Genomic DNA, 21,022 nt, shown 5'->3' on the forward strand with positions numbered 1-21,022 from the left:
GACGTCACACTAGGGATAGTATTACTGGCACGCCCTGTGTCGACGCCCATTTTCGAGTTCGAAAAACAAACTGTAATACTCCGCAGCTTCCACTAGATGTCGGCCTATGATTCCACAAGCCTCAGAAATATATATATATATATATATATATATATATATATATATATATATATATATGTATATATATGTATATATATATATAGCAAAGGACACCCACTGAGACCACAGACTGGCACCTGCCAAAACAAATACCCAGGGTGACATGTCAAAGTGAAATAACATGACGCACATTTATTTAATCACATAATAAAGAAAACTATTTAGCACAGCTTACACTTTGTGTTTGCAGTTTCTTTTCAATAACCGGTCTATGACCAACCCCGAATTTATTACATGGGTTACATGAGTATAGCCACAGGTTGCGAGTTACGTAGATACAGACGGGTACACATCGGACAAATACACAATTACACGAGGATTGGAGGTTACACAGAGGTGCGAAAGTGCAATGAAAGTCAGTAAAGTCGATCGAGGCATGCCCTGTTCACTAGGTCCATATTAGAGCACGGTGGGCGTGATGGGATCACAGTAGCAAAATGGGAACCAGGTTACAGTGGGCACACACCGGACCAAACCAACCACTAGAGGCTAACTGCTAATCACCAGTTCCTTACGCAAACGGTCCTATTTACCAATGATCATTCCAATAACTATACATCTTCAATTCGGTATTTAATCACCAATGAACCCAACCTTCCCCTAAAAATGCTCCCATCCACCTAAAACTGACCCACCAAATCAATAGCCCCCAAACGACCTACCAGGCTACCTGAACACTATCGAAATAAATCATCCCATCAATGTACAAGTGAACCCACTGGTAAATTAATTTTGCACATTGTCCATCGCCTGCTAAACCTAGAATCTGCCCCCAAGCATCAGGTTTTCACACAATCCAATTACTCAATTACTACCCTAATCTGCTTTACATAAATGCCAGACCAATCCTGACCAAGGCAATACCACATTAAATCAGTACAACAATAAATTTGTGTAGAAGGGGCATAGAGACAGTATACAATCTAGATACAAAGCATACTTACAATGGGGAAACAAACATTAGGCTTTGGTAGGAAAAAACACCTACCTTGACACCAGCTAAGATTCCTGTGGTGGAAACACTGAAATCCAGGTAGGCCAAGGTCTCTGGTGATGGAGGGCAATAAATATTCGGCACCTTCTTTTTGGGCAGGTCATCTGTTTAAAGAAAAGACAGACTTGGGTTTGGTAAAAGCTTCCTGACCTGCAGAAAAGAAACACTTACCACTATTTCACAGACAAGGATTGCATGTGATGGATGTAAAACAGCACGATGGATGAAGGGACAGAACAGATATCAGACAAGGAACACTAACACCTGAACTACCCAGGATCATTTGACCTTTTCAGTACCTATAAGGCCTAAGCAAATGGCGTACATGTGTATATATGGGATACATTACTCACCATAATCGTATTTCGTATGCTTGTATCTGCTTAGATTCACATGCTACGCATAGGCCGACATCTAGTGGTAGCCGCGGTGTAGTACATTATTTGTTTTCGAAACTCGAAAAGGGACGTCGACAGGGCGTGCCAATAATACTATCCCTAATGTGACGGCCACTGTCCCCATGGTCCTTCACGCGTCGAGGTCCCTCAGATTGTTTTGCTCTGACATGAGGTAGCAAAAGTGTAGCGCGAGTACAGATGTAATAAAGCAGATAAGAGTAGGTAAAGCCAGAAAACATCTATGCACCTTCTACTCCACAGGGGACGAAGGGTGGGCTCATGTGAATCTAAGCAGGTACAAGCATCATAAATACGATTACGGTGAGTAATGTATCCCTTCTGGGGCTTGTGGATCTGCTCAGATCACATGCTATGCATAGATTAGCGAGCAGTGCCTGGAGAAGGTGGTGGGTTGTTAGAAGGTACAGCGGCAAATAGATGTTTTAGCACCGCTTGTCCCACCTGTGAATCTGCTTTAGAATGTATGTCAATGCAGTAATGCTGAGTAAAAGTATGTATAGAACTCCATGTAGCTGGTTTGCAAATGGCGTCCAGTGGGATGTTTGCAATAAAGGCCAAAGTAGCTTCAATACCCCTGGTAGAGTGAGCTCTTGGTGTGAAAGGCAGAGTTTTGTTTGATAGAGAATAGAAAAGATGTATGCATTTTACTATCCATCTGGAGATGGCGTTTTTTTTTTAAACGTGATCACCGTCCCTGCCACGTGCTATGGAGACAAATAGTTGGTCTGTTTTCCGTAGCGGTTTTGTTTTGTTTACATAGTAAAGAACAGCTCTCCTTACAACTAGTGTATGGAGGTTTTTCTCGGCTGAGTTTGAAGGATTTTGAAAGAACACTGGTAGTTCAATGGATTGGTTAACATGGAACTTGGATTTGAACATAGGTGAAAACCTAGGGTTTGTTCTTCGTACCAACTTGTCTTTGTTGATAACAAAGAAAGGGTCTTGCACTGACAAAGCTTGTAGTTCACTGACTCTTCTTATGGAGAGGATGGCCACCAGAAAAGCAGTTTTGTATGTTAGGTGTTTAAGGCTGGATTTGTGCATAGGCTCAAAGGGAGGAGCTATGAGCTTTGGGAGTATCACATTGAGATCCCACACTGCGGGCGGGTTTGAAATGCGGGGGGGTAAAGTCTTAACTGCATCCATGAACGCCTTAACAGGGACTTTCCACCAGCACACCTTGTTTTGAGAAGTGGCATGTAATGAAGAATGTGTGATGGAGTACATGTGATAGGGTTTACATTATTTGACTGGCACCATAGTACAAATCTTTTCCATTTGACAAAGTAACAGTGTCTGGTGTTTGGTTTGGTTTACGTGCCTCCTTGAGGATTTCCATACACCTTTGTGGTAGTTTTAAATGACCAAACTCTTTGAATTCAGGAGCCAAGCTGCCAAATTCAAAGATTGAGGATGTGGGTGTAACGTTGACACCCCTCCCCCATGTTGGGTGAGCGTGTTGAAGGGGCACAGGAGTTTGATTGGATTGCACATCGCCAGTTTGCCCATTGGCGGAAACCAAGGTTGTCTCACCCACATAGGGGCAATCAGGATTAGAGTTACTTGCTCCTGGTGCATCTTGTGCACTATCCTGCTGAGGAGTGGTGTTGGGGGAAAAACTTAAGCACATTTCCCACACTAGCTCATCCACAGGGCGTTCCCCTTGGATCTGGGTTGGGGAAACCTGGATGCGAAGTCTGGGCATTGTGTGCTTAGGCTTGTGTTGAACAAGTCCAAAGGAGGATAGTCCAAGAGGGAAATTATATAGCCTGAAATTTTTCTGCTGAGCTGTCACTCATGCTCTTCTGGCAGGGTCTCCCTGCTTAGTGAGTCTGCTAAAGAATTGAGTTCCCCTGGAACGTGTTGCGACACTAGGAACATGTTCCGCTTGAGTGACCACTTCCAAATTTTTCAGGTTAGACTGGCCAGACTTGGAGAGTGTGTGCCTCCCTGCTTGTTTATGTAAAACATGGCAGTGGTACTGTCTGTGAGGACTTGAACTGTTTGACCTGACAGGTGCACTTGAAAAGCTTGTAGGGCTTTGAGCACTGCTAGCAGCTCCAAAAGGTTTATGTGATTTTGGGCTGTGATCTGCCTCCACAGGCCATGTGCTGTGTGGTGAAGGTAATGGGCTCCACACCCGGTGAGTAATGCGTCTGTTGTAACAATCGCTTGCACTGTAGGGTTGTGAAATGGTTTTCCCTTTGACAGGTTTTCCTTTGTCCACCAGTGTAGTGCTTGAACTAGGGTTAGCGAAACAAACACTAGATCGTCCCACTGACCGATTGCCTGAGACAACTGTTTGGCTAACCACTCTTGCATTGGGCGCATGCGGAACCGTACTTGCGGGACCAGGAAAATGCATGAAGGAATCATCCCAAGCAAGCGCATTGCTTTGCGTACTGTTATTTGGTGACCAGCTAGATACTGGGGTATTTGCAGCAGTATGTTTTGCACTCTTTTGTTTATACAGGGAGACTAGCCCCTCTCCTGTCTTTATGATAGCTGGTAAGAACCGTTTGATTTTGCTTGGAACAAGATGATTTTTTCTCCTTGATCAAGAATCCCAATTGGAATAGCAGATTGATTGTTCTTTGGGTATTTTGCTTGCAAATTTGAGGGGTTCCCCTGCTATTAGCCAGTCGTACAGATAAGGGTACACTGGGATTGATTCACTGCATAGGTGTGCCACCACTACCGCTAGTACTTTGGTGAATACCCTTGGAGCGGAGGCTATGCCGAAGGGTAACACCTTGAATTGGTAGTGTTAATTCACAATTTTGAAGCGCAGGAATCTTCTGTGCGCTGGGAACATTGAAATATGAAAGTATGCATCTTTCATATCCAAGGTTGCCATGTAGTCCTCCTGTTTTACCAATAGGATTACTTCTTGTAGCATTGTCATGCAAACGTTTTATGGCTTGATATAGGTGTTTGCAGGGCGCAGGTCTAGGACAGTGCACATTGTTAGGTCTTTCTTTGGTATAAGTACATTGAATAGATACCCTTGTTTACCTGGTTTGCCATGACGATTTCTATGGCGTCCTTTAGCAGTAGTGCTGTGACCTCTTCTAGCAGGATGTGCTGTTTGTCCTGCGCAGTTTATCTTTGTCTTGACGGGTGGTTTGCTGGTGTTTGCATGAGCTCTATGCAATAGCCCCCGCCACAGTGGAAGGTACTCACTTGTCCGAGGTGATCCCTTCCCATGCGTGGGTAAAATGAGAAACAACCTCCTACTGGAGAGGCTTGCGAGGGGACCTGTAGTGGGTGGTCATTGCTTCAGAGGGGTGGATCCTCCTCTTGAGGAGGAGGCTGTGCTTCTAATTCGGGACCTTTTGTGGCCCCTTTGAAAATTTAGTTGGGAGGACTGCTCCTGTGAGGAACCTCAGGATGAAGTCTGCCCACCGTAGTTGTAGTTGGAGGACCGCTGGAAGTTCTGTCCTCTAAACCGGCGTGTATTAGAACCTCCTCTCTGCACAAAGGGTTTGTTTGTGAGGAACCCCAGGATGAAGTCTGCCCACGGTAGTTGTAGTTGGAGGACCGCTGGAAGTTCTGTCCTCTAAACCGCGTGTATTAGAACCTCCTCTCTGCACAAAGGGTTTGTTTGTGAGTTCTCCCAGGGATTTGAGGGTGTCATATTCCTCCTTAGCGCATTTCAGTGCTTCCTCAACCACTTTACTGAATAATGCGTTGGGCTCGATAGGCATGTTCAAAAGGGTGGCTTGGGTCGCCAACTTCAAACCCGATTGATGTAGCCATGCATGGCGTTTGATGAGGGTACCTTCCACCACAATCTGCCCCCCATTGTCTGCCGAGTCTAAATTATTTTTAATGATGCAGCTTGCTAATTGTCTCCCTTCCGCAACTGTTTGTAAGAGCTGTGTCTTTAGGGGTTCTGGGACGAAGTCTATTTACAGTGAGATCTCGCCCCACTTGTGCCAATTATAACTAGACAGTAGTTTAGTGTTGTTGGCTATCCTCACTTGGTGGGTGGCTGATGAAGCCACTTTCCTGTCTAGGGTGTAAATCTTTTTGCTCTCCTTGTCAGGAGGGGCTTCGGCAGACGCTAAAGGGGTGCCCGCTCTCTTCCATCTGGTGGTCACTACTAGAGAATTGGGCTTTAGCTGCCCCCTAATGTAAAATGGGTCTGATGGGGCTGGCCTAAACATTTTCTCAATGCGTGGGTTGACTGCCCTTGTCAGATTGGAGGGAAGTAGAGAAGGCTGAATGCGCCTTTGGACAGATTGTAGCAATGGGATGTACTGTGCTCCAGACCTCTTATCCCAAAAGATGTCCTCTACAAAGTCTTTATCAACCTGAGCCTCCTGGGTATCGATTTTAAAGTGTTCTGCAGCTTTTAGAAGATCATTATACTGCAGCTGGTCGTCCACAGGGGAATCAAACACTGGTTGGTCGGTATGGTCTGGGGATTAGATGATGTATACGTCATCGTCGTCATAGTATTGATCTGCATCCCCCACATCCCCCTGGTATCCTTGATCTGTTAATGGGACTTGGGAACCTTGAGTGTCGTAATAGAATAGGTCATCAGACACGGTTTGATATGTACTAGGTTGAGATAGGTCCAAGCGGGCTTTTTTGGCGTCTGGCTGTTTGTTAGCTGCTTCCCCTTGAGGGGCCCCCTGAAGGTTGGTAAGTTGTTCTGGGTGCTGATCTAGAAAGTCAACAAAAGTAGACATTCTTTTTATAACCCTATTAAACTGTTCCGGTAGGATGGTAACAATATGGGAGCAGGTGCAGGCAAAGGCTCTAGAGCAGGGGGCTGTTTGTGGTGCATTGCCCCTGGAAGGGTGTCCTTAGGGGCAGAGTATTCCCTATCCTTTGAACCTTGTGATTTTGAGGGTAGGGGCGTTGAGGAGCTGGAGTTTTTCGATATCTTTGCCTTGAGAAGCGTGTCAGTCGTGTTTTTTTTAATGAGTTCACCAATTTTCAATTATTTTTCGGAGTGGTCCCTAGGGAGTCAAAGGTTACACACTCTGTGTGAATCCTTCCAGGGAAACTTCCTGCTACAGGAAGGACAGAATTTAAAAGGTGTATTTTCCATAGTAAGTAACGATGGCAGCCTAGCGGAATAAAAGGAAGTATGGGGGGAATATGCATTCTCTAAATGAAATGGATTATGACCTCCCCCACTATACAGGGGCCCCTGTACAGGGCCGAGGCCCGATGGGGCCTAGATAGGCCGCAGACAAAGTTTGTCGAGATGGGGGGAGTCATCGTCGATGAATGGTCTTGTCCTCGAAAGCCATCGCCAGAGATCTTATGGTGTACGTTCTTCGAAAGGACAGAAAGAAATTCCAACTTTACATTTTTAAAATAATGGCATCAGCCAGAAGAAGGAACTCCGCAATATGTGTCCGACTATGATGGCGGAAAAAAACAATCTGTGGGACCTTGACGTGTGAAGGACCACGGGTACAGCGAACGTCACACTAGGGATAGTATTACTGGCAAGCCCTGGCGACGTCCCTTGTCGAGTTTCAAAAACAAATAATGCTACCACTAGATGTCGGCCTATGCATAGCATGTGATCTAAGCAGATCCACAAGCCTCAGAAGACCAAGTTACTTACCAACTGTTAACGTTCTTTCGACTGGATGTTCCTCCAACGTATTCCACATCTTTGACATGTAATTTCACAGCTGTGCTGGTTCGGAATTTTTTTCGGCAGAGAGCATCCTGCGTCGATGGCGTCGGGTCTATGTCACTTGAAGGCCTCCGTCGAGGGGGACGTCACCGGATGTTATAAAAAGGACGCACGGCACCCGTAGTCTCAGTTTGTTTTTTCCTCCAAGTCGTGTAACATGCTCGTACACAACTGCTGCTTGACTGCACATAGCCTTGCGGGAACACAAGCTGCAATAGCATAGGAAATTCTTCAGAGGGGAGGCTGGGAGGGCGATGTGGAATACGTTGGAGGAACATCCAGTCGAAAGAACATTACCAGTTGGTAAGTAACTTGTTCTTCGAATGGATTGTGTCCTCCAACATATTCCACATCTTTGATAGACTTCCAAAGCAGTATCAGTGAATGGAGGAGGGAGAAGTATTTAGAATACCCCATCAGAGGGCAGAATAAGGCACTGCTTTACCAAAGGCCATTTCCTGACCATGCAGCATATCCAGGGATTAATGCTTGACAAAGGTGTGGATGGAAGACCACGTTGCTGTGTCACAAATATTCTTAATAGGAACTCACTGCTGCAAGGCTGTGGATGTAGCCACGCCCCTAGTGGAGTGAGCTTGCAATCCCTCAGAAAGGTCCTTGCCCGCCAATCTGTAGCATTCAGTAATGGTGAGGATAATCCACCTGGACAAGGTCTGTTTGGTTACAGCCTGGCCCAATCAGTGTCTAGTGTACCCCACAAAAAAGCTGGTTGTCCACTCTGACCCTGGACATCCTAGAAATATAAAAGCTCAAAGCTCTCCTAGGGTCGGTCCAACCTATGGAGTCTCTCCTCTTCCTTACCAGGATGAGGGGGAGGATAGAAAGGTGGCTCAGATGAGACTCAGACACTGCCTTAGGTAGGAATGACGGACGTACCCTCAGTACAACCCTATCCTTGTGGAACAGTAAAGGGTGGCTTACACTGAAGTGCCTGCAATTCACTCACTCTGCAAGAAGATGTAACTGCAACCAAGAAAACCGTCTTGAAAGACAACAGTCTCAAAGGACAAGAGTGCAGTGGTTCAAACGGAGCACCCATCAGGAATTTCAAGTCCAAATTCAGATCCCAAACCAGCACCTGAAACAGGGACGGCGGGAACACATTTGTGAGCCCTTTAAGAAATTGGGAAATCAAGGGAATCTTAAAATAAGAACATTCTTCAGATGAGCGTTTGAAAATAAACAGCGCTGCCAGGTAACCTTTAATGGTACCCACTTGAAGACCCCTGTGGGCCAAAGAAAGCAAGAACCATCGGAATGGAACACTGAAAAGGATCGACATTGTGTCCACTGTACCAGTCGCAAAACGTCTGACAACAGTACAGGGATTGGGTTGCCGGCCGCCTGGCCGAAAGCAACACCTCAATCACGTCATCTGGGAGGTCCCAATCCTTGTATCTCAACCTTTCAGCAACCAAGCGTGAAGGTTGAGAGTCTTGACCTCTCGATGGGGAACCCGACCCTCCCCCCTCGTATGAGAGACGATCCTCTCTGTGGGGAAGACGGCGTGGAGGGCAGATGGACATTCAGAAGGTCTGGATCCACACTCTCGTGGCCCAATCCGGAGTAATGAGGATCATGTGGGATCCGAACCTCCGCAACCTCCTCAGCACCCGAGGAATGACGGGGACCGGAGGAAACACGTACAGAAGTGGGAATGACCAATCCACGACGAATGCATCCCGTAAGGCTTCTCTGAGAAAATTCCCTTGAGCAAAAACTCACACTTCCGGTTGGGGTGTGGCTTGATGGCCGCGTAGAAAGACGAGCTCTGGAGGAGCTCCCGTGATCCGACAACGATCCTTGGAGAAAAAGTCAGTTTGCAGGAATATTAGACTGCTGCAAGCACACCCACGGACTCGTGAACAGCTGCAGCGTCTTCTGGGCACCTGGAATATGCAAGCAGCAGCGTAATAAGCGAGTTGCAGCGTCTCGCGAAAAGTTGTGTGCCCGCGTCATGAAGAAGGACAAGATGGCCGGCGGCAGACAAAGGATCATAAACGGACCACGGTGCCGCAGACAGAAAATCTGCAGCTATGACTGGGCTCGAGTCTACCGTGACACCACACTGCTAGAGGAGACTGGCCCAAGGCGGACAAGACACGGTTGGTTGGAGGGGACCCATAAGACAGCTATAGCGGCGGAGCGCACTGGGCATGAGGAAGATGCACATAGTGGCCGCCTGAACCCTACCGAGGCTCTGAATATGGGCCCATTGGGCGGACCCGGCTAGACCCAGACATGGGCACTGCGGCCCGCGGAGAGCGGCAGCATGGCGGGAGCCGGCGCCACCCCCGATTGCTGGGCACAAAGGAGTGCTGAGGAAGCGAGTGAGAGGTGGCGCTGCCTGCACCGAAGAAGCTGGCTGCGCAGAGACCCAGCGGGCGCTGAGCTGTGCACGCTGACCCCCGGCAGGACGGAGGCTCTGCTCCACTGGGGCCCACAAGGGCGCAGGACACGGCGCGTCGAACCCGCGGGGCCCGGTGTGCCAGAGGGCTGGGAGCGGTCCCGACTGAATACCCCGAGCGGGCAGAGCGGCCCCAGCTGTATCCTGGTCCCAACTGAAGGCTGCAGCGTCTGGGGGGGTCGCTCAAGAGGAGCCGAAGAGAGCGAACAGCCCAGGCACGGCTCCCAGCTCCGTCTCACGGCCCCTGCTCTGGAACGGATGAAGGAGCACTACGCGGGCCGGAGTGTGCAAATTGGTGTGCCCATGCTATTGGGCGCATAAAGGGCGTAGGAGCAGGCGAGTGGGACCCAGGAGAGGGCCTGCGAGCTCGAGCCCCCGCGTAGTCTACCCACCGCCGCGCACACGCACATGCTGGCGGATGGGGACCCTGACAAGGCGGCCTGTGGACAAAGGGGGGCCGACCCGCTATTGGGCACATCTATGAGGGCCAAGGAGCCAGAGGGAAGCCCCTCACACAAGTCTCGAGCCGAGGAGCCCCGGGGCCACCAGAGTGCTGGAGTGGCAGAGAGCAGGGCCAGAATGTGCACTTAACCACCGGACACTAGCAGAATCATAGCAGGAGCTGGCCAAGCAAGACTACATGGGCGCTGGTACGTGGGAGGACACAGCCCACTCCAGATGTGCGGTGCATGATATGGTTATACCCAAATACGGCTGAGGCAGCCGCTGAGCACTGGGAGCGGCCTGGTAACACATGGGCCGTGGCGAGTGGGGTGGCACTGCTGGCTCACGCCCGCACGGCGCAACACGATGTCTACCAAAATCGCCAGACCCAGGAACAAGCAGCCCACGCTGGACGCCTATGCAAAAACACCTCCAGGCACAGAAGGGGGCAAAAGCATAGACAACACTACTGCAGTGGCGGCGGAGACACCGGGCACGATCCAGGAGGTGCTCGCAGCGATTGCGGACCTGAAAGTTGCCTGGGAGACCAAACTGGGCCTGGCAATGAACGATCTAAAAGTGGGACTGGACCTCAAGATCGGAGCGGTCCAGGAAGAAGTCAATTTGCTGAGACAGGACGTGAGGACGGTAGCTGAGCGCACAGGAAACTTGGAGAAGGAGATGGCCCCAAACACGGCAGCATGTACCGCTCACAGATCGGAACTCATGCTTCTGCAGGAAATAACTGGAGGGGCACTGACCCAGGGGTTTGCAGTCGAGAGGGCGCACAGGGCCTTGACAAGGAGACCACCCCCGGGATCCCCCCACGGCCGCTGATTGCAAAGATTCTAAACTGCCGGGATCATGAGAAGATACTAGAATTCTTCCGGAAGGGAGGTACGATTGAAAGAGGGCCGGCGAAAATCACGGCGTACCCGGACTACACCTTGCACGTACAGCGCAGCAGGACAAACTTTGGGTCGGTGAAGAGGAGGCCGAGAGAGGCTGGCCACAGATATATGCTGCTTTATCCGGCCAAACTGAAAGTGTTTTATAAGAACAAAACCCTGTGTTTTTTGAGACGCCGGAGGACGCCATGGACTGGCTGGACATGCAGGGCCGCACCCAGGAACCAGGTATCCAGCCAGAAGCCGCAGAAGATAAGTAGCATGCAGCTGGGGCATCTCTTGCGAAATAGCACAAAACATTTGGACTGGAATATAGTATTAAACAAAGACCGGGGGAATGTTTTGCAGAAAATATATGCTTGAATGATCCTCTAGTAGCAAACAATCTCAACTAGACAAGAGGGAGCTCCTGGTAGACAATCCTAGAACCCCACAGCATTAAGCTTAGTTAGGTCACTGTTAGTCCGGTGAAGCCCCGCAGGATCCTAGCCCTTAGTTTACAGGACAGGGCCAAACGCGGGTGAGCCTGAGATCCAGGGATGGAGCTGGGCATTTGTTGGGGTAGGAAGGGGAGGGGGGGGGGGTTGTGTGAAGTGGGGAAGGGTTTGGGGAAAGGGGGTTGGGGGAAGTTGTTGAGGTTGGGAGGGTTAAGAGTCAGAAAATGGGCCATCGAGGGAGCGGGGGGGGGGGGACATCAAGTCAATGGCTTCGAGTAATCTCAGAGTAGTGACCTGGAACGTGCGGGGCCTCAACAGTTATTTAAAACGCAATAAAGTGATGATGTACCTAAAGAGGATGCGGATAGACATAGCTCTGCTACAGGAGACCCACCTCACCAAGGAGAAGCTGGAGGTGGTCAGGAGAAAATGGAAGGGTAATGTCATAGGAGCTACATACTCGGCATATGCTAGAGGGGTGATCATATGGGTGGCACCACATGTGCCATTTCGGCTGCTTAGATCCACAACAGACCCAGAAGGTAGAATGGTGGTGGGGCTCCTCGAGAACAGAGAAGTGAACATTGTAAATTTGTACGCCCCTAACCACGATACAGCAGCATATTTTAGGTCCCTATATAGCAAAATCAGCCCCTTAGCGGGTGGCGCCACAGTGTGGGGAGGGGACTTTAATTGTACCCTGAACCCCAGAGTAGATCGGTCAGATGACAAGCCAGCAAAGCCGGCACCAGCGGCTAAGGCGTTAAGGACATTGTTGACAGATTTTGGTCTGGAGAATGTGTTGAGACGGTTACACCCAATGGACAAGCAATACTCACATTACGCAGCTCCGTATGACCTTCATACGAGATTAGATTATGTGTTTGTCACTACTGAGATAGCGGGAGAGATGGTGGGAGAGGAATACAAAGCCCGGGTACTTTCCGACCATTCACCTTTGGTCAGAGTGGCAACACCAACCCCCCAGAGCGCGAATGCCACGTGGAGGCTAAGAGCTGAGGCTCTACAAGACGCAGGTTTTCGAGAGGACTTGGTGGAATATTTCGAAACCAACACGGGCAGTGTACGCTCTGTAGCAACAGTTTGGGAGGCGTTCAAGGTGGTGGTGCGCGGGGTAGCTATATCAAAATCCAAAGGGCTCCAAGGGGGCATTGAACGGGAACTGCAGGAAACAGAAAGAGAGCTAGAAGGCCTGATACAGGGTGGGGGGACTACCCTAGAGAACGGCGTTAAGATAAGGGTAACTACAGATGACTTGCAGCGAACTCTGGGACAGACTGTGCAAGATAAACTATAAGAAATATACAGAGAGGCTACATGCAGGTGGGGATAAGCTGGGTAGATTACTGGCATGGCTATATAAGAGTGAGACCCCCCCCCCGCGCGGTGATCAGAGAGGTAAGAGACGTGGAAGGTCAAACATGTAATACACAGGAAGAGGTAAACGAAGAGTTCCTCAAATATTACAAACGATTATATGAAGACGCAGGAGAAGATATGGGTCAAGAAATACTGGAAACTATAGATATTATAGGCTTGCCTACCTTGGATGACCTAGAACGTGCAGAATTGGAGGCCCCCATCACCTCGGACGAATTGGAGGCGGTGATCCAACATCTGCCCACATGTAAAGCGCTCGGGTCAGACGGGTTACCCAGTGAGTTTTATAAAATATACAAGCAGCCGCTGATGGCCGTGTTTAATGAAGCCTACGAGCGGGGGGGAACTGCCGGCGTCCCTCTGAGAAGCAGTGATTATCCCGCTCCTAAAACCAGGCAAGCCAGAGGTGGAGTGCGGGTCTTATAGGCCCCTGTCTATGCTCAACCAGGATAGTAAGATACTCACGGCGGCGCTGGCCAACAGACTCAAGAGGGTAATTGGTAAGTTGATACACCCAGATCAAACAGGCTATGTCCCAGGCAGAAATATCACAGACAACCACAGGAGGCTGCACCATATCATTGACCAAGCCGAGGGAGACTCGAGCGAGCTGGCTATCGTGTCGTTGGACGCGGTCAAAGCCTTTGACTCAGTGCAGTGGCCGTGGTTGATGGCGACCTTGAAAGGATATGGGATGGAACCAGGATATATCAGGTGGGCCCAGCTGTTATATAACTCCCCGATTGCGAGAGTTAAAACAGGAACTATAATTTCAGATAAATGGCCACTCAGCAGTGGGACTAGACAGGGTTGCCCCTGGTCACCCATGTTATATATTCTGGCATTGGAGCCTCTGGCAATTTGCCTCAGGCAACAGTACGGGGAGGTGGGGATTCGCACGACAGGAGGAACACACCTAGTATCACTATATGCAGATGATAGGCTCCTCTACTTACGCTATCCCGAGGAGAATTTGCAGTATGTGTTGGAGGTGATGGATCGTTATGCCACCTTTTCGGGCATATTCGTGAATCCTGGGAAGTCCAGTTTGTTTCCCTTGGGAAGATATAAGAACATCCCACTAGAAAGACTACACATCCTGCAGATACCCTGGCAGACTGACGTTCAGATATCTGGGCGTAAACATTTACCATAGTATAGAGACAGAGCACAAACACAATACGGAGAAAGCTATTGAATGAATTAAGAATAGCATGAGGTTCTGGTCTAGACTACCCCTGGCTATGATGGGAAGAGCAGCGCTGCTCAAAATGGTGGTCTTGCCCAGACTCTTGCATTTTTTTGTGAATGTCCCGGACCTGATCCCCAGACGCTTTTTTGTGAGACTACATAACCTGTGCAGGGACTTCATGTGGCACAACTCCAGAAATAGGGTGGCCCTGTGGAAACTACAGAACTCATGTGACAAGGGGGCATAAACCTGCCAAATTTTGAATTATATTACTTAGCAGGGCAGCTGCTGTATGTGGTCAGGTGGTTGTCTTCAGAGGATTCGGCGGAAGCTAGGCTCCTGCAAGGTGATTCGACCCCATACTTTCTCAGAGAGACGGTGTGGCTGCATAAAACTAAAATGGCAGGGATGGGAAGACTATTGGTGCTGGGCTGGGAAGTTTGGTGTAGAGCATGGAGGACTGTGGGCAATCCAAACCCGCACTCTCAACAGATCCCGCTGGTGGTGCTATGCGGGGAAGACTCAACTGTTCAAAGGGGTCCGCAGATACTGGGAACCTGTGGCCTTGGCTCCCTCGGAGACATATGGCAGGATGGGGAAGCACTGGAATTTCAGAGGCTGCATGAGGAGACTGGGGTGCACAGAGGCCAATATATTACTTATACCAGACTCATGAAAAGGGTGAGGGAGAGGTGGCCTGAGACGGTGCTGGCAGAGGAACCTGATGCCACCCTAGAAATGATGTATGATGTCTCGGAGGGTGGGCACGAAATATCTGTCATATATGAGCTCCTGAGCACGAAGGCAGGGAAGGAGCTGCTCCAACTGAGGCATGACTGGGAGGAGGAGGTGGGAGAACCCATGACAGAGGGACAGTGGGACAGAGCCCAAAGACACCATAAGAAAGTGTCCCGAAATGCGAGACTCCAGCAGATCCAGTTGTATGTCACCCACAGAGCTTATCTGACCCCAGGGAGAATAGCCAGGCTCGGTGGCTCGGCCATACAGAGGTGCCCCAGGTGTGGGGAGGAGGAGGCAGGGCTGCTGCATATGTTTTGGGCCTGCCCTGAGGTGCAGAGATTAAGACGAAAATGGCCGAGGGAGGTGTGACGCTTGACGTGAGGTCTGCCTGGGCATGCATGCTCGGGTGTTTTCTCAGACCACATAAATTGAAACATCAGCAAGATGAAAGACCTGGCTTACATCCTAGCTAAACGCAGAATTGCAATGAGCTGGAAAGCGACCCATAGGCCCAGAATAGAGACATGGTGGGCAGACCTCTTGAAATGGAAAGAAGCAGAAACCGCGGTGTGGTATGAAGCTATCACTAGAGGGGGAGAGGAGGAGGTGGGCCACTTGATAGCCTGGAGGCAACTGGTGACCTCAATGACAAACCCCCACCAGGTCAAGGAAGCATCCGTCACCACCGTCACCTTCGGCTACGGTTGCCAAAACGGCTCCCCCTTCATCAGATTCCCTTCGCTGGCCCACCACAGAAAATCCTGCCTCTGGCACCATAAAAATGCAGGATGCCATGAGGCCGAGCAAGAATTAAGAATGGGGAAAGCCGGACTCTGGACAGGTTGAAATTTGTTGACCATCTGTACAAGGTGATGAGCCCTCACCTTGGGAGGCGAGCACTTCCCCAAGGACGTGCCCAACACAGCCCTGATGTACTGGAGCTGTTGGGAAGGTGTCATATGAGACTTCTTGAAATTGAGGGAGAAGCCCAGCTTGTGAAGGGAGCAGCAGGTGAGGCTGAGATGATCGAAAGCTTGTTCAGGAGAATGCGCTCGGATCAACCAGTCGTCCAGGTAGGGGTAGATGTGAACCCCCCCCCTTGCGTGAGATGCGCCGCCACCACCAGCATTAGCTTGCTGGAGACCCTCTGGGCGGAGGTCGTTCCGAATGGCAGGACCCGAAACTGAAAGTGCGAGTCGCCAGCCGCAAACCCCAGGTATTTTCTGTACTTTTATTGAATCGGCACATGAAAATAAGCATCCTGTAGGTCCAGAGACACCAAGCAATCCTGAAACCGAAGGGCCTGTAGGACCTAAGAAAGAGTGACCATCTTGAACTTGTCCTTCCTGAGGAACTTGTTCAACCAACGCAAGTCCAAGATGGGTGGCAGTCCCAGTCTTTCTTTGGGATAAAAAAATATGAGGAATACCATGCCTTGTTCCTCTCCGCCACAGGCACTAGGTTCTATAGCGCCTTTCTCCAGCAGGGTCAATACTTCCTGCACAAGAAGCGGATCTGGAAGTTTCAAAGAGATTCCCCGGTGGATTGTCGTGAGGCCGCTTTAGGAAGGGAAGGCAGTAGCCGTGGGCTATTGTATCCAGAACCCACGCATCCGAAGTAATAACTCGCCATTCTTCGAGATACTGGACAGTTTGCCCCCAACCGGAGAACAATGGAACATGGCCTCATAGATGTTTGGGAGCAGCTGTGGCAGCGCCTGAAGGCAAAGAGGCAGCTGCCTGAACGGCTTTCTATTTCCCCGTCCACCACGGGTACCTTTATGGTGGCCCCTTTGATTAGCTGCTCCTCTCGTTCTACCAAAAGAGGATTAGTAACAAAAGGAACCACCCCTCCACTGTTGTCCCCTAGGATGAAAAAGCGGAGGTTGACGCACAGCTGCGCCCAAAGATTTAGCAGCAGCTTTTGAGGTCTGCAACCCCTCAAGGCTCTCGTCAGTCTTGCTGCCAAACAAATGAGCCCTCAAAGGTCATGTTCAGAAGACGGGCCTGCGCATCCGGAGCAAAACCAGACTTCCGCAACCATGCAAACCTGCGTATCACGGTGCTCGCAGCCATGGACCGGCTAACACTATCAGCCGTGTCCAACCCAGCCTGAAGGGATTCACACATGGCATCCTTGCCATCCTGCACAGGAGCAAGGAACCCATCCCTTTCTTCCCCTCAGGGATATGCTCAGCCGCTAGGGATACAATTCCACAGAGTGTGTGAAAACCTTGCCAAGGCACAAGTGGAGTTGGCCGACTTCAGTGCCATACTCCCTGCAGAAGATACCTTGCGTGCCCAACCATCTAAGCACTTGTCATTCCTATCAGGAGGGATGGTAGGGTACGCCGCTTGAACCATCAAATTCTTGGGAGTGCGGTGAGTGGATAGGTAGCTGGGGTCGCTACTGGATGGCGTTTTTTCTTAGTTAACGACTTGTTGACCGCAGGAAGAGACTCCGGGGTCTGCCAAGTAGCCGTCACCCTTTTTTGCAATGCCAAATGAAAAGGCAACACTGGGTCAGTGGACGGACCCTGATCCAAAACATCAGTCAGGTCATCCTGATCGAATGCAACCAGAGTACCGGACCACCCGAGATATTCTGTAACTCTAGACATCAACCTCCTATAGGAGGATTCAGCATGAGCCCCAGACTCGGCCTACCAAACTCCACCTCAGGATACGTGTCAAGGCCAATGGCATCATGCAACGACTGACACAACTCCTCCAACTGACTATCTTCAGAAAATACCATATCAGGAGCCTCATGAGTTTCAACAGGCTCAAACTCTATATCATATCTGACCTCTCCTCATCCTCTTAAACATCATGCAGAGAATGAAAGTACTTGTTCCTAGGCACAGGAGCGGCCCTAGAGTCCACAACAGGCCTCACCGTCTTGGATAACGCCTTTCTCGGAGGATTCACAGTACCAGGGGCCTCCACCAGCAAATTCCAGCCAAAACGCCCCAAAGGCGTCGAGGGCACCGATGGCTTCGACGTCAACAACGGTGCCCAAGTCTCCGAGGGCTTGATCGAAGGCAAAGCTCCAACAGCCAGACTGGACTGGCACGGCGCCGACAGTGTCGACACCGACCTCAAGCCCTTACCAGATTTCTGCGGTTTCACTGGGGACGAAGACCGAGACCTGGATCTGGCACATCTCTGGCGATCCAACAGAGCCTTGTCCGAACGGGACCTCGATGATTCCCAATGTTTATTGCGCCGAGTGCCTGGGCCCGAAGGCGCGCGAGCATCGTACCAAGACCGTTCCCTGACGGCTTCTTCCAAAGGCGCGGATGGAACTGTGCACTGAGATTGAAAAATCGCCAGTATTTACTCCCTGAATGCCTTCCATTCCTCAGGAGTCGAAGATGTAATGGGACAAGCCACTTACGTTGCGGAGCCATTATCCGACGAGGACGGGGAAGGTGACCGGTGACGCCGCTTCAGGGAGTGCCAAGACGAGGAGGACGAGTGGCAGGACCCACTCCGGGATCGAGATCCCCAGGATTCCTTCCGAAAAGGAGAGTCACCCCTCGAATCATCAGTGGAATACCTGCAGTTTTTGGGGATTTTCGAGGTTTAGAAACCCGACCTACCTGTAATTTCCCCTTACTCTCCTGCAAGGCCTTGGCAGTCAATGACTAGCACTTCGAGCAGTCATCGGTATCATGACTTTCGACCAGACAACACAAGCAGATGCGGTGCGGGTCCGTAATCGACATTTTGGACTTACAGTCCCGGCATGTCTTAAAATCAGACTGCAGAGTCGGAGGGGTAGACGATGAAGACATTTTCTTCGAAGAAGATCACACAAGGCGCGCCGAGTTCTCGAAGCAAACACGTTTGCGGAAAAAAAAGAACTGAGGCTACGGGCGCCGTGCGTCCTATTTATAACATCCGGTGACGTCACCCTCGACAGAGGCCTTCGAGGGACATCGACCTGACGCCATTGACGCAGGATAACCTCTGCCGAAAAAATTTCCAAAGCAGCACAGCTGTGGACATTACATGTCAAAGATGTGCAATACGTTGGAGGACACAATCCATTCTAAATATATATATGACATGGATTACTTACCATAATAGCATTTCTGATGATTGCATCTACTTAGATTCACATGTTGTGCATATAGTCCGACATTTAGTAGTAATCGCAGAGTATTACATCTTGAATTTCAAGGATCAAAAGGGGACGTCGACATGGGCGTGCCCGTAACACTATCCCTAATGTGACGTGTAGTGTACCCAAAATCCCTCGCGTTTTGCGGTCCCTCTGGTTGTGTTTTTTCTGCTGTGATGGAGCCTTATGTTCCTTCTAATTCGAGCGGGGAGGAAGGGTGGGCGCATGTGAACCTAAGCAGATACAATCATCAGAAATGCTATTACGGTAAGTAATGCATGTCTTCTGATGCTTGTGAATCTGCTTAGAGTCACATGCTGTGCATAGACTAGCGAGGAGTACCCAGAGTTGGAGGTGGGGTGTGAGTAGGAAGAGTAGTAAAGAGATGTCTTAGTACCGCTTGTCCCACCTGAGAATCAGACAGAGTGAGCGTCTAGGCAGTAGTGTTTTGTAAAGGTGTGTATAGAACTCCAGGTTGCGGCTTTGCAAATGGATTAGAGAGGAACATTTACAATGAATGCTATTGAAGCTCCAGTGCCCTTAGTAGAGTGTGCTCTAGGCTTGAAGGGCATATTTCTCTTGGCAAGAGTGTAGCAGAGTGTGATGCAGTGATGCAGTGTGGTCTTCAGATGTTCTGGTGAAAATCGTCTGGACGTTGGTGGCCAGTATCGAGGTGGTCAGCTGAACTCGCTACAGTAACTGTGAGTGACGGTCTTGAGCACCCACTGGTCTGTGGTAATTCCCTCCCATGCATGGAAGAATGATGTTCTCCGTCCCCCGACCTGGGAGGCATGAGAGGGGACCCGGATCGGTAAGTCATTTCTGATTTGAGGCTGGGGAGCCTCTAGGGGTGGTGCTTCTACCCCTTCCTTTGCCACAGCGTTGTTTTCTAGGCTGATATTGGTTTGAGGCTGCACCCTGTCCTGAGGACCATGATGTATTTCCCGTTCCGTACCGATTGTGGGGGGATCGAGGGAAAGATGGTCCTCGAAAGGAGCAGCGAGAGTTACCCACTCGCCGCTCATAGAGTCTTTGTGTTATCTGGCTTAGTGACTTCAAGGTCCCGTGCTCCTTTTTTGCAGTCTCTAAGGCCTCATCCACCGGTAGATTCTTTTACCGGTTTGTTAACGAGGGATGCTTGTGTTTCCGGTTTGAATCCCAAATTCTTCAACCATGCATGCCTTTTCAACAAGGTACCTTGGGCCAGTGTTCGTCGTGCCGTCTCTGCAGCATCCATGGTGTTTTTTGATCCACCTGCCTCCCCTCTGACACAACTGCCATCAGGCATGATCGTGTTGGCTCTGGGACTTCCAGCAGGCCTTCCTGGAGCAGATTGCACTGGACGTCGTTGTAACTAGCCAACAATGTAGTATTGTTAGCTATCCTGGTGGCATAGGCTGCTGCCGTTGTAATGCGTTTCCCCAGGGCATACAACTTCTTGCAGTCCTTGTCCGGCAGTGCCTCGGCCGTAGACCAGGGTACTCCTGCTCTCTTCCTAGTTGTTGTTACCACTAGGGAATCAGGAGTGGCATGTCCCCGGATGTAAAGTGGGTCTGTAGGCGAGGGGCGAAAAAGTTTCTCGACCTGTGGGTTTACTGCCCTTGTTTGCCATGGAGTCAGCAAAGAGGTGGCGATACGCCATTTGATGGAGTTTAACAGTGGTATTGCCTGACTTGCAGGTGGTTTCTCTTTCAAAATATCCTCTACGACATTGGTGTCTTGCACCGCCTCTTGAGTAGCAATCTGAAAGTGTTCAGCTGCGTTTTTGAGGATAGCATTGAATGCCATCTGGTCATCGATGGGAGATGCTTGTCTTGAAAGGGGTGAGGCGGGAGGATCTATGCACAGTGTCTGGATCCGGGCTAGTGGACGGTGACCGTCATGGTGCCTCACCCACAGGTTGTTAATCACCCCAATCTGGTGAATTGTCTGTAGGTTCCTCAAAGGGATCCTCACCCAGATCATAAGGGTCATGAGGGGCATGCTCTGGTTCTGTTAGATCAAAGACCTCCTCATGAGGTGTTTGGCCGGTGGTCCTCTGAAATGTAGGCATAGTAGGATAGAGGTCTTCCTCTCTCTTGGCCTTTTTGGGGAAATACAATT

General features: G+C 50.0%; 1 protein-coding gene across 5 annotated transcripts in view; it reads right to left on the bottom strand.

Moving 5' to 3' along the window:
* Window positions 1-21,022, bottom strand: part of DIP2A (disco interacting protein 2 homolog A) — a 2,340,120-nt gene that overhangs the window by 315,317 nt on the left and 2,003,781 nt on the right. For all 5 annotated transcript variants that reach the window (XR_011274713.1, XR_011274712.1, XM_069616034.1 and 2 more), the window contains one exon: window positions 1,148-1,257. Coding sequence is in view for 3 of the 5 variants with exons in the window: in XM_069616034.1 (XP_069472135.1) it covers window positions 1,148-1,257 (110 nt within the window). In the remaining 2 variants the exon portion in view is untranslated. The remainder of the gene's footprint in view (window positions 1-1,147; window positions 1,258-21,022) is intronic.

Source organism: Ambystoma mexicanum, chromosome 9 (genome assembly GCF_040938575.1).
Source record: "Ambystoma mexicanum isolate Mex_15411 chromosome 9, UKY_AmexF1_1, whole genome shotgun sequence".
In the NCBI taxonomy this organism is placed as follows: Eukaryota; Metazoa; Chordata; class Amphibia; order Caudata; family Ambystomatidae; genus Ambystoma; species Ambystoma mexicanum.